The sequence below is a fragment of the Macaca thibetana genome, chromosome 6, assembly GCF_024542745.1.
Source record: "Macaca thibetana thibetana isolate TM-01 chromosome 6, ASM2454274v1, whole genome shotgun sequence".
Taxonomy (NCBI): Eukaryota; Metazoa; Chordata; class Mammalia; order Primates; family Cercopithecidae; genus Macaca; species Macaca thibetana.
This window is the reverse complement of record NC_065583.1, coordinates 68,069,697-68,083,262: the sequence shown is the minus strand read 5'-3', so window position 1 is coordinate 68,083,262 and position 13,566 is coordinate 68,069,697. Positions and strand designations below refer to the sequence as shown.

Here is a 13,566-nt window from a genome sequence, read left to right as displayed (position 1 = left end):
AAATTCTATGATTTATTTGCCATAGTTAAAATTTCACTTGCTCATTACTTTGGAGAAATCCCAATAAGTCAAAACTCTCCTCTGCTCATGTGCTACCTAATTCTTGACAAGGATTAGTCTCACAAACAGAGAGTAGTGGCCACTTCCCATGCAGTGATTCAGGGTATAATGAGATGGAATCCCATTGGCAAACTCCTCACTAGCTATAGCATTTCCAGAAATTACATTATAAGAGATTTATTTCTTTGCATTTTGGAGGTTCCTCTTTAAGACTCCCTTGTTAAAGTGGAAATGTCCCTGGAAGACTATTCAGTCCTTAGTATTGGTTGAAAACTTTGTGAGAACAGTCTGTTAGATAGGTCTTATGGGCCAGAGGAGAGGAAGCGGCTGAAGAAGAGTGTGGAGGCATCAGTGTGACTCCAGTGCACTTCTTGGGGCCCCATTACCCTGTGTGATGGACCAGTCATTACAGGAAAAGGAAGATGATGGGATCAAGTTTGGGGAATAGATTGGAGAGACTTGAGTCAGGTGGTGTCCACATGCATCTTAGCACATAACTCTGAAGTCCCTGACATCTCTGTTATGAATGTTTGTGTCCCCACCCCCCTAATTCATATATTAAAGCTCTAACCTCCAATGTGAAGGTACTTGAGGATGGGGCGGTAATTAGTGTTAGATAAGGTTATGAGTGTGGGACACTCAAGACAGGATTGGTGCCCTTTTAAAGGAGACACGAAAGAGCAAGCTGTCTGAGTGCAAGCACCAAGAAAAGGCCCTGTAAGCACACAGCAAGTGGGTGGCCATCTGCAAGCCAGGAAAAGGGCTCTCTATAGAAACTGAACTTTCCCAGACCTTGATCTTGGACTTTTCAGCCCTCAGAACTGCTGAAAATAAATTTATGTTGTTTAAGCCACCCAGTGTGTGGTATTTTGTCATGGCAGCCTAAGGTGACTAAAATAATCTTTTAATCATGTGGTCCCTTTCCTTTTCAGTGTTAGTTGTGAGTCAATTTGCCAAATTAAACATGAAAGAAATGTCCCTAAAACATCTGCCAAGGGAGTATTCCTAAATAGTATTCCTCCCTGACCAAACACCAGGCTGGTTTTTCTTTGTTGCTGTTGCTGGAGTTGACTACTTTTGGATGATCCAATCAAACCAGGTAGTTACATGTCCTGAAAGAATACTTCTTTCTTAACCTATTCCAAATGCTTAAGTAGGTTTACTAACTTGATACATTTTGGGGCTAGAAAGACTCTTAACGATTTTTAAAAAAACTGTCAACATTTTCAAACATGCCCCAAAGTAAAAAGAATAGTATAAAGAAGACCGGTATAACCATCACCCCAATTCAGTAATTACCAGGATTTTGCTTGTGAAGATTTTGAAGAAAAATATCAGTAAGAAATAAAGTACTATATTTATCAAATACTAAGTGTGCCCTGGGGAAAATAAAATCTTGATTTTGTGGGATATAAATACACTGTCAAGCAATGGAAAAATGTAGTCAATTCCTCTTCAGCTATCTGCATGGGTAAACTTTGCCTATGCTTTAAAAACTGAATCCTTTAATAAAACAAACATTAAATATTTAGCAATAACCTTTTTGTTTTCAGTGGGTTTTTGACACTCTCTTCTCTTCAGAGAGCTCCAGGACACAGCTCCATGAATATACTCTCCCTCTTCGTCTCTGAGTTCTTCTTAACAGTCTCCTGAAGGAGAAACTTAGGGGTCTTCATTCTCCCAGCTCTGCAGCATCCTCTAATACATTCTCACCTGATTCTTTTTACTACCACAGTTACATTATTTAAAGTGTCATCATTCCTACACTTGATTTTTAAAATCCTACTCTTGATGCACCCCAAGAGCACGGTTTCCTTAAAATTCCATAAGGACATATGCCAAAGGACAAATTTACATTCCTCCTGTCTTCCCAGTAGGTAAATTTCCTCTGGTATCCGATCATAGAGTAGATCTACATTGATCATTTAGTGTCACTGCTTTCTTCTTTGGTCCCTTCAACCTGCCTTTCCATGCTCCCAATGAGGGGCTTTCAAGATTGTGACATAGTACTTTCTCTGACATACTGCTCCTTTGCTTAGAAAATTCTTTCCCATGGGTTGGGCACGGTGGCTCACGCCTGTAATCCCAGCAGATTGGGAGGCCGAGGCTGGTGGATCACAAGGTCAGGAGATCGAGACCATCCTGGCTAAAATGGTGAAACTCTGTCTCTACTAAAAATAAAAAAAAAATTAGCCGGGCGTGGTGGCTCATGCCTGTAGTACCAGCTACTCCGGAGGCTGAGGCGGAAGAATAGCATAAATCTGGGAGGCGGAGCTTGCAGTGAGCCAAGATGGCGCCACTGCATTCCAGCCTGGGCGACCGAGGGAGACTCCATCTCAAAAAAAAAAAAAAAAAAAAAAAAAGAAAGTTCTTCCCTGTAAGCCTGTGAGCTTTTCCAAACCTTTTCTTCCTATTTTCCTACGCAATCCTTTAAAATTGTATCTCCTTTATAAAACAAACAAGCAAGACTTCCTGGAAGAGATGGTTTTCCTCTTCTTGGTCATCCCCAACATGAGATAGCAATTGCTCAGTGAGTTACACAATGTATTTGCTGACCTACTGTGTTCACAATTTTGGACCGAGCTTTTAGTGTTTGGGAGATGGTTAAGGATGTTCTAGATGTTTTTAAGGCACATTCTGTAAAAATAGTCATTTAAATTTTAAGCTCCAAGATCTAACGGACTATGTCTATTTACATCTTTTATTTATGGATGTTGAATAAATTAGTGTCTGATACTTTTGGTAATGATTGGGATATCCTATCACATGAGAGTGGGTAAGAAGAGAAAGAATACAAACTAGTTGATAGCCTCTTCCAGAGAGTCTTATTTTTATGATTTTAAAATATGAACATCGCCTCTATTAACCTCGTTGCTGCCACCTCCCTTATTAAAATGAAATTGTCCCTGGAAGGGATTACTACTGTTATTACAATACTTCATAGAAGCTGTTTATGAAAATCAGAGTCAAGACCTAGAACCATAAGCAAAAGATAGCTTTCTAGTGTCACCTTGTGGCTAACCATATTAATATACATTTAAGCTGATTACTACGTAGATAGGTAGATATATATATGGGATATAGGAAAATACCATTTTTTCGATATATACATTATGATATGTGTATAGAATGATAACACTGGAAGTGGTTTTACAATTACTTAAGTACAAATTTTATTCCATAGATTTAGATATGAAATAACTTAGTTTCTCTGTAATTAACCTCAGTTAATTCAGGGGATGCCACTCTTCTCTAGGCTTGCTTCTAAGTTCTGGGGGACTTATGGAGTAGCAAGGCATTAGTAAGTGTGGGAAAGAGTTTCTGATCCTTGTTGGTCAAACAACATAGGTCACTGTTAAGTCATTTATTGCTTATTCTCAACTGTGTGATTCCTTCAGGTCTGGCATATCTCTCTGCCAATTCTGGACACCTCTTGGGCACCAGGAATCCTCTGCTGCTCTATACCACACTGAACCTCACCTGCCTAGGCACACCACACCACCCTTCTTTCCTGGGCTGCCTCTCTGGGCTTCCCTTGGGAAAGCAGCACAGGCCATACTGTTCCAGGATCTCCCATACCATTCAGGGTTTTTGTTTTGTTCTCCTCAGTAGAAGCAGGGCTCAGGATCCTTTTAGGCAACTTACTGGTATATTAATATGTGACTTCTTCCAGTTCTAAAAAACTGAAACCAACTTAAGACAATATTCCCCCAAACAATAAATCCCAAATGACGTGGCTGAACAAGAGAGAAAGGGATGGAGGGCTGGCAAAGTAGAGGTGATGAGGGGGCAAAGGGTGGGAGGTAATATCCCTAGCATCAATAATAAAATCATCTTGGTTATATTTTAAGACTATATTACTCTACCAGGCCAATTTTATAGATGTGAAGAGAGCAGTTTCCAGACCACTGTGCTGTGGCATGCTTGTATGCCACAAGTTATTTATAGGCATATTAAGAAGTTGATGACCCCAGTTCTTAGGCAACTGGGTACATACTGGAACTGGTAAAGCCAATTCTCTCAGCCCAGTCACTTCTGCCCAAGATCAGCCTTATCATTGTCCAAATATATTAGTCAGAATAAGCTAACTCTTTGTATCAGTTATCTACTGCTGTGTAACAAACCCAACCTAAAACTTAGTGGCTTAAAGCAACATTCATTTTATTTGTTTATGTGTTCTGTGGGTCAACAGTTTGGACTATGTTTAGCTAGGTGGTTCTGCTAATCTTGCTTTGGGTTGCTTACAGAGTTGTAGTCATCCAGTAGCTTTTCTGAGACTAGACTTTCCATTATGGCCTTTATTGCCTGTCTCGCCCTTGGTGTTGGTAGATGATTGGGCCATAGTTGTCAGTGGCCTAGCCTAAGCTTCTTTACTTTGTGGAAGAAGAATTCTCAGCCTCAAAACAGGGTAAGCCTTAATGCACAAACACCTTTCAAGGCCCTGCTTATCTCATATTTGCTGATGTTCCAATGGCCAAAGCAAGTTACATTGCCAAGGACAGAGTCCATATGGGAAGGAAGAATACAAGGGTGTGAACATGGGAATGTGTGATTCATCAAAGGCCATACCTTTGATGAATTCAACAATTTACCATATTGTTACAAAAAAAAAAACCTCCCTAAATCTCAGCAGTTTACCACAACTAAGGATTATTTCTTACCCATGTCATATTCCAATGTGGGTTGGTGAGGACACTCTATCACACTCATTCAGGGGATCGGGAACCTGCTATCTATCTAGTGGTTCTACCGTTGTCTAAGAACTTCCAGAAGACCAGGAAAGGCAGAGAAGGGAGACTTCAAGGAAGGTGTTACAGACCAATCCTGGAAGTGGTGTACATCAGTTCCAGCAACATTCCAATGGCCATGTGAACTCAGCCATGTGGCCCCCAGCTAACTGCAGGGGAGTTGGGAAATATCACTCCTAGGAAGAAAAGGAGAAACATTTTTTGATGAGTATCAGTATTCTTTGCCACAGTTCATACTTCTTGTCACCAAATATTCCACCCCCTTTTTACCACACACAGAATACACGTATATCCTCCCCAGACACCTGGAATTCTATCTAGTCACTGCATCCAGGATCTGTTGTTGATACACAGTCCTCTTTATTAGATTCAGATGTGTATCCTTATTGCCAGGTAACTCATGAACTATGTAAATATGTACTACGTACCTGTCCCCACTCAGCTACCTTGTGTAGCGTGATAGAGCAAGGGTGGCATACTTGCATTAAAATCTCCCATTCAGAAAAGGGAAGAATGCAAGACACCTAACAGTCGCTCATTTTTTAGTACATGTATTTTTTATGATATTTTTCCAAATATTGCACGGGAAATATATATACTAAAAAGTATTCGTTTATCTGAAATGCAAATTAATTAGGCATTCTGTATTTTTATTTGCTAAATCTGGCAACCCTCCTCCTACTATAATATAAATTCCATGAAGGTAGGAACCTTCTCCAATGTATATCAAAGGCGTGGCATAGTGCCAGGTCCACAGTGGGAGCCCATATATGCTTACTGCAGGAATTAATGAAGGACTAAACGAGATAGCAAGGGAGTGAATAAGAAGACGAGGAGCGACCCTTGGCGGGCGGCGGGGGAACAGGACCGCACCACAGCTTGGCACAGCCTCCCTTAGGCGCGCAGCGGCGGCCGCGCTGAGGTCACGGGCGTCGGCCCTGGTGACGTCATTACGCCCGCGCTCCCCGCCTCGCCGTGATATCAACGGCGCAGGTTTCACTTCTGCTGTTGTGGTGATTGAGGGCTTTCTGGTGACTTCAGCCCAACGCAGGCCGTCTGCGGAGCCGCCGGGTAGTGGCCCCGGAGTCCCACGGTCTCTGTCATTGGCTGTCACCCAGCAGGCCTGGCCGCTCCCGTGCGGGGAGACCATCTCTTCAGGGCAATGTCCAGGCCGAGCAGCGTCTCCCCGCGGCAGCCGGCTCCTGGCGGTGGCGGAGGCGGTGGCCCCTCGCCGTGTGGCCCTGGGGGCGGCGGGCGGGCCAAGGGGCTGAAGGACATTCGCATTGATGAGGAGGTGAAGATCGCAGTCAATATCGCGCTGGAGCGCTTCCGATACGGGGACCAGAGAGGTGAGGTTCCCGACAGGGACCCTGCTGGCCGTCAGGACACCCCCTTACCCCAGCGCCCCCCAAACCTGGGCCCACCGAGTGATGGGGTTGCCTCCGAAGAGGGAGGGAGGACCCGGGCCACCGTCCGGGTCGGGCCTCAGCGGCGGCACCCGGGTCTGGAACGCGGCTGTTAGCCCTGCGGTAAAATGCGAGGTGCTCTGCGCATTAGTGGGGTTATGGGCACTTTGCTCGCTAGCTGCAAGTGTTTTTTTCCCCCGCGTCTTTCAACAGCCTTGGGCGGTTAAGCCACCGTGTTTCAGATATTGGTTAGCCCTAACCCTTAAAAAATTTTTTTTAAGGGAGTGTCACCTTAATTGTGGCACGTTTAAGCTACAGATGTAGAAAAGCAGAAAGAAATCAAACATATAAGTAAGTGCACCGGTAATACGTTTGAACCCTGAAGCAATCACGCTACCCACTTAAACCTGTTTGGCACACGAAGCCTCTTCCACACCTCCTGAGGTTAGAAAGCCGCTTGTCTTGGATCATATAGTGCAGAACCAGCAACTGACCTGTGGTGACCTGTACAGTATGTTGAGGGCTCATTCGGACCTGCTGGCTTAATTAGGGGACCTCTTACTCTGGACTCTTTATAGTCAAAAATGGGGAATGTTCTGGACAGAGAGATTGTGAATTCACATTAAAAAAAGAGAAAGCCTCAGCAGTATATAACAAATCCCTCTGAAATAGTGAAATATGAATTCTATACAGTTTCGAAAGCAAAGACAATGGAGTTTCATGTTGAGAATTCATAATGTTTGAGCATATCTCATCATTTATTTTGTTAACTAAACAAGTAGGGACCAAGTTAAATATGTTCAGTCATTATACCAACTCAAAATTCCAGCACAAGTAAGAGGAGTCGTTTATTGAACATCAGAGGCCTTTATTTTAGGTTCAATACATAGATGTCTTTTTATCAATATCAGAATTCTGGTAGACGTTCAGTAGTTATTAATAAAATATATTAATTTTATTAACTTAGAATATGAAATATAAAGTAAGTTAACCTCACATAAAGTATAATAAATTTGATTGTCTATGTTTTTCATATTTTATGTCTGTGTGTATTACTTGAGAGAAAATTGCCTACCTACAAATTGTACTGCTTTTATTTTTTTCTCATGTAGAGATGGAATTTCCTTCTTCTTTGACCAGTACTGAAAGAGCCTTTATTCATCGACTCAGTCAGTCTCTTGGTTTGGTCTCTAAAAGTAAAGGGTAAGCTGGTAGCTTTTCTTATTGTTTTTAAAAAAAGATTATTTGCTCAAAAAAGGGAGAATGTTTCTGAGTACGTTTAAGTAGTTATTACTGTTTTAACTTCACATTCTTAATTGTATCCTGTGTAGATAAAATGATTCAGGTCTGTACCAAATTCACCTCTTTCCTCTTCCTTCTATCTACCTCTCCCTGCCTTTTTTGTTTTGTTTTCTTTTTCCCTAGGAAAATGCTTTTTCCTCTACCCAGCTTAGGTTCCTTGGCTGGGACCCTGCAAATTAGACTGATAAAAAACATATTAACAAGAGAAAAACATAAGCTTATTAAGATATGCATCATGCATACATAGGGGAAAACTCGATAGTAACTCAAACATGGGGCTTATGTGGCATCTTAATAAAGAACAATGAATTTATTTAAAAAATGACAAGACAAAGGAAAAGGACTTTGAACTTGTAGGTGCAGTAAATTGTGGGAAGGTATATATGGGGAAACTAATGGAAGGTATGTGTTGTTTTAGCAAGGTTGGTTATGTAGGTTCCTCTGGTGCTGTCTCTGGGTTAAGAGTCTAGAGTGGTTCTCTTATTAAGAATAATCCTGCCCTTTCTGGTAAAGCAGGGGAGGGCAGAGTTCTTTTAGGTCTGCTTCTTCTCAATTGCCTTCAGCTCAAAATAATCTTTATGGGAGAGTGACATATATTTGGGTGGCATACTCTGAACTCTTTCAAAGGTAAATTTTAAGATGTAAGAAAAAAATAGTTTAAAAGTTGAAGTTGATTTCTTGAGAAAAATATTTTTATTTTTTGATAGAAATGAAATCTCATTTGAAATATTGATGTACAAAAGATAATAAGTACAATTATTTATGAAACTTATGTCTTTTACTGTTACTGCACTGTAATAGTAAGCTTTAGAACATATGTTCATTGTTTTCTTTCCTACCAAGTCAAGAATCGGATGATTAGAAATAATTTTAAAAAGTGGTACAGGAGGAAATTGTTTTGTTTTGTTGGGAGGATCACAGAGCTACAGTGGGGAAAAGTCATTTGAGCCATCCAAACTGAAAAACTCTAAATTCTGTGGACCTATTTCATTTTGTCAGTAAGGATGGTGGGATCAATATAAAGGAAGCTTTCTCACTGTTGGTGCTATTGACATTTTGGACTGGATACTTCTTTATTCTGTTTTGTGTACTGTAGGGTGTTTAACAGCATCCCTAGCCGTTACTACTACATAGCACTAACACCCCCAAACCCAGTTGTGACAACCAAAAATGCTTCTGGAGGTTGCCAGATGTCCTCTGGAGAGCAAAATTGCTCAGGTTGAGAACTACTGACATGGAAAAAAAAGATAAAATTAAGTAAATATATTAATTAATAAATCTTCAGACGGTCCCAAGATGAAAGTAGCTGATGTAGGAATGTCTTGCATATGACTGCCTACTACAGTGATAAATTACTGAGACGGGATTTAGTTTAGGTGAATGTGCATTTTGAACATCGCTAAGGCCAGTGCTGGAACAGTGGTTAGATTCCTGAGTGTGCCCATATTATAGTCCACTAGGTAGGTAAAATACTGCACCTGAAAATAAAAATATAATTCAAAGCCATAATACTTTATCCTGAAACACTTGGGCTAAATATGTTTGAGATTCAGATTTTTTAGACTTTAGAAAGGTATTTGGGTATATTTGCAATATGTTATGTAATCTACCTAATAAAATATGGCCATCACCTTTAGTCATATTTGTATTTTTGCTGGAAGTTTTATGAATATTCACACTGAGACTATTAATAACCTCATGTCAATGTAATCACATGATCACATTTGATGTCAAATGAGGTTACTGCAAACTTAAAAGTTTCCAGTTTTAGCACTGTTTGGGTTTAGTAGTTGCAAGTAAGAGGTTTTGGGTCTGAGCTGGGAAATGCATGTTATAAATGTACAATTCTGTAGCTACGTCATTTCTATGGTTACATGGGTCTTGCATTCTAAACAGCTAACTTAGAAAAGCAGTCCATTAGAGTAGACTTCCTGTCCTTCTCTTCAGTATCATAGTCGTCTAAGAGTTGATCTGGAATGAATAAATATCTTGGGAAGGAGAAATCAAGAAGGAAGTTATGGAGACAAAAATGGGGAATGCGGAAACATTGAAGAACCAGAGAAAGAAGAAAAAGGAAAAGAGATGCTAAGGGAAGCAAGGCAATGCTGTCTATTTATCCAGTCCCTAATACCTATAACCTTAATGCTTTCAACCTTCTTATGAAATACCCTAGCTACTTCTCTCTCCTTTTCATCTTTGAGTAAACTTTGTACTATATTTTCTTAGTGGTCCTTGTGATTTTCAAATGCCTTTTCTTCTTTTCACAAAAAGAAAGAAATCACTTTGAATCTACTTCTCAAATCCTTTCTTTTCATTTGTATCAGAATTTGTACCTGACTTATATTTCATGAAATTATCTGTTCACCCTTTCACTTTTTTTTTGTAGGGGGAGTGGGGGACAAGGTCTTGCTCTGTCACCCAGGCTGTAGTACAGTGGCACGATCATGGCTCACTTCTCACTGCAGTCTCCATCTCCCAGGCCCAATCAATCCTCTCACCTCAGCCTCCTGAGTAGCTGGGACTACAGGCATGTGCCACCATATCCAACTAATTTTTCTGTTTTTTGTAGAGAACAGCATCTCACTATGTTGCTCAGGAAGGTCTTGAACTACTGGGCTCAAGCAATCCTCCCTCCTTGGCCTCCCAAAGTACGTGAGCCACTGGGCCCAGCCGGATTTTTGTGAAAAATCTTATTGACTTGGCAAGTTAGTTTTCCTCTGTGTGTGTGTCTGTATGTGTCTGATATTATAGTTTCTTAGTACGTATTTGAGAGGACACCTGGTATAAAGGGCAGAAAGCCTGGATTCTATTTCGAGTCTCTCATTGCCTCGTTCTCTTATTTGGGCTTCTTATATAAGTTTTAAAAGATAGATTCCAGACTTTTTGTGATAGTTCTTAATTTTTTTCTGGTCAGTTTTTTTCTTTTTGATATTCTTTCTTTCAAAATTAAGCCATTGGTGATGGATTTTGTTTTTCATCTTCCAAATAATTGACTTTTACCTGCTTTGATTTTATTTATTTATTTATTTGTTTATTTATTTTTGAGAGTCTTGCTTAGTCACCCAGGCTGGAGTGCAGTGGCGCGATCTCGTCTCACCGCAAGCTCTGCCTCCTGGGTTCATGCCATTCTCTTACCTCAGCTTCCCAAGTAGCTGGGACTACAGGCACCCACCACCATGCCCGGCTACTTTTTTTATTATTAGTAGAGACGAGCTTTCACCATGTTAGCCAGGATGGTCTTGATCTCCTGACCCTGTGATCCACCTGCCTCGGCCTCCCAAAGTGGTGGGATTACAGGCGTGAACCACTGCTCCTGGCTTTATTTTTATTTTTTAGGAATCTTCCTCTGTTGCCCAGGCTGGAGTACAGTGGCACAATCATAGCTCACTGTAGCCTCAAACGCCTAGGCTCAGGCTATCCTCCCAAGTAGCTAGGACCACAGGCATGCACCACCATGCCTGGCTAATTTAAAATTTTTTTTGTAGAGATGGGGTCTTGCTATGTTGCTCAGCCTGGTCTCAAACTCCTGGGCTCAAGTGATCTCTTGCCTAGGCCTCCCAAAGTATTGGGATTATAGGCCTGAGCCAGTGTGCCTTGGACCTGTTTTGATTATTTTTTGTAATTGCTTGTCTTTTAGTGAAAACATTCTTGGAGTAAAAGCCCCATTTTGTGATTTTTAGTATATCCTAAAGTTTTCTTTGAAATTCTAGTCAGGTTTCACATACCAAAAATTTCACATCATTATTTACTTCTTTTCCTCAACTTCAAAGGTTGTGTTTAAAGTCACACTGAGGTCACTGTGTTTTAGTCCTAAAGGCTCACTTTTCTAAGTCTTTGCCTTGTTTATAATGAAAACAAAATCCCGTCTCGATTTTTCTCAGTCCAAGTTAGACAAAAATGGATTTTACAAAATGAACTTTGTTAAAAATCTGTAGAATGGGAAAATATGAAGTATATGAAAGTAGATTTTCCAAGTACAAGTTTCTTATTCTGTGACTGCTAAGGTCACTGCCTAATAGGTACCAAATAGAGTACCAAAGTACTCTACTTACCCTGACCAGAAGGCTCCCAACCTACAAGGACATTCCCCTTTTCAAATTTAGATTACTGCCCATCTTGCCTCCTGTCTTGGAAAGTTGCGTACTGCATTCTTCCTCTCTCCTCCCAGCTAAAGTAAGAAAAATGGTTTTCAGGTAGTGAATTTTTGGATATCCACTAAAAAGAAAACCTGCTTTGTCCAATAATAATAGGAGTTAACTCTTTTTTTTAGTGGCTAAAATTATCTTACAGTTCTGGAGGTCAGAAGTCCAACAACACAGGTCCCATGGACTTAAAATCAAGATATCGCAGGGCTGCATTCCTTGAGGAGGCAAGAGCAAACATTTATTAAGTAGTGTTGTGTACTTGTGCTAGGTGCTTTAAATGGATTATCATTTAGTCCTAACAACAGTTGTTTTTTTTTTTAATCATTATATAAATTTAATCAAGATTAGAAATTTACTCACACAAATGCCTATTCAGAGGTAATTTAAATGAAAGAGTCAATAAACATAATTTCTTTTCTTATTACTTTTATTTTACTTTAAGTTCTGGGATACATGTGCTGAATGTGCAAGTTAGTTACATAGGTGTACATGTGCCCTGGTGGTTTTCTGCACTTACCAACCCATCAGCTAGGTTTTAAGCCCTGCATGCATTAGATAGTAGTCCTAATGCTCTCCCTTTCCTTTCCCCCTAACCCCCGACAGGCCCCAGTGTGTGATGTTACCCCCATGTCCATGTGTTCTCATTATTCAACTCCCACTTATGAGTGAGAACATGCAGTGTTTGGTTTTCTGTTCCTGTGTTAGTTTGCTGAGGATGATGGTTTCCAGCTTCATCCATGTCCCTGCAAAGAACATGAACTTATTCTTTTTTATGGCTGCACAATAAACATAATGTTATTTTTACTTCAGTTTTTTGTGGAGAATCAAAGAGAGGGACACCTCCTGTTTTTTATGAAACTAGTATAACTTTGCTACCTAACTCAGATAAAGAAAATATTAGAAATGAAAATTATGGGCTTATCTTACTTATGAGCATAGGTGTAATATGCTAAATAAAATATTATTAAATAAAATAAAAAATTAGATCACGTTTAAACTGGGGTTTCCCAAGAATAAAAGGATTACTGAAAATAAAATAATCTCTTAGTTTTTTTTTTCTTTTTAATGAGAAGGAGTCAGCATTCTCATATTTGGATGAGAGCCTTTGGGGCTGATTCACCTCTGGCCTGGTGTTTACCAGAGGGGAAAGGATAGACCTTGACCTGAAAGTGGGTGACTCCCATGGCCTTAGTGCACTTTCTGTTCACAGAAGTGAGTGACAAGGACCAGTGGTTCCTTCTTATACATTAAATGCAGCAGGATGTATGTCAGAGCATGCCTTCATTTGTGTACTAGTGTGGATATAGTTTATTTTTCAACTTTTAAGTTCAGGGGTACACGTGCAGGTTGTTACATAGATAAACATGTGTCAAGGGGATTTGTTGTACAGATTATTTCATCACCCAGGATTAAACCTAGTACCCATTAGTTATTTTTCTTAATCCTCTCCCTCCTCCCATCCTTTACCCTCTGGTAGACCCCAGTGCCTGTTGTTCCCCTCTGTGTGTCCATGTGTTCTCATCATTTAGTTCCCACTTACAAATGAGAACATGCAGTATTTGGATTTCTGTTCTTGGGTTAGTTTGCTAAGGCTAATGGCCTTCAGCTCCATCTGTGTTCCTGCAAAGGAGATGGTTTCATTCTTTTTTATGGCTGCATAGTATTCCATGGTGTATATGTACCACATTTTATTTATCCAGTCTACCATGGATCTTAACAACAGTTTTATAAGGCAGAGTCTATTTTAACACCTGGCACCTGTGTAACACATGAGGCAATTAAAGCCTAGAGATGTTAAGTAATTTTCCTGAGACCACACAGCTAGCAAGTGGCAGAGCCAGGATTTGAACACAGTTAATCTTAACTAATTGTTTTTTGATGTTCACATGAAGTTCATAGCAATGT

General features: G+C 40.2%; 2 protein-coding genes across 3 annotated transcripts in view; one reads left to right on the top strand and one right to left on the bottom strand.

Annotated features, from left to right (window-relative positions):
- The window catches only part of REEP5 (receptor accessory protein 5), an 806,416-nt gene that overhangs the window by 634,260 nt on the left and 158,590 nt on the right, over positions 1–13,566 (bottom strand). The window lies entirely within an intron of this gene.
- Positions 5,764–13,566, top strand: part of YTHDC2 (YTH N6-methyladenosine RNA binding protein C2) — an 86,826-nt gene continuing 79,023 nt past the window's right edge. The window contains exons 1-2 of one of the 2 annotated variants that reach the window (XM_050793033.1): positions 5,764–6,157; positions 7,327–7,417. In XM_050793033.1, the coding sequence (XP_050648990.1) occupies positions 5,971–6,157; positions 7,327–7,417 (278 nt within the window). In that variant the 5' untranslated portion in view covers positions 5,764–5,970. Of the gene's footprint in view, positions 6,158–7,326; positions 7,418–13,566 lie in introns of those variants that run through there. The other variant, XM_050793034.1, reaches the window with a different exon arrangement.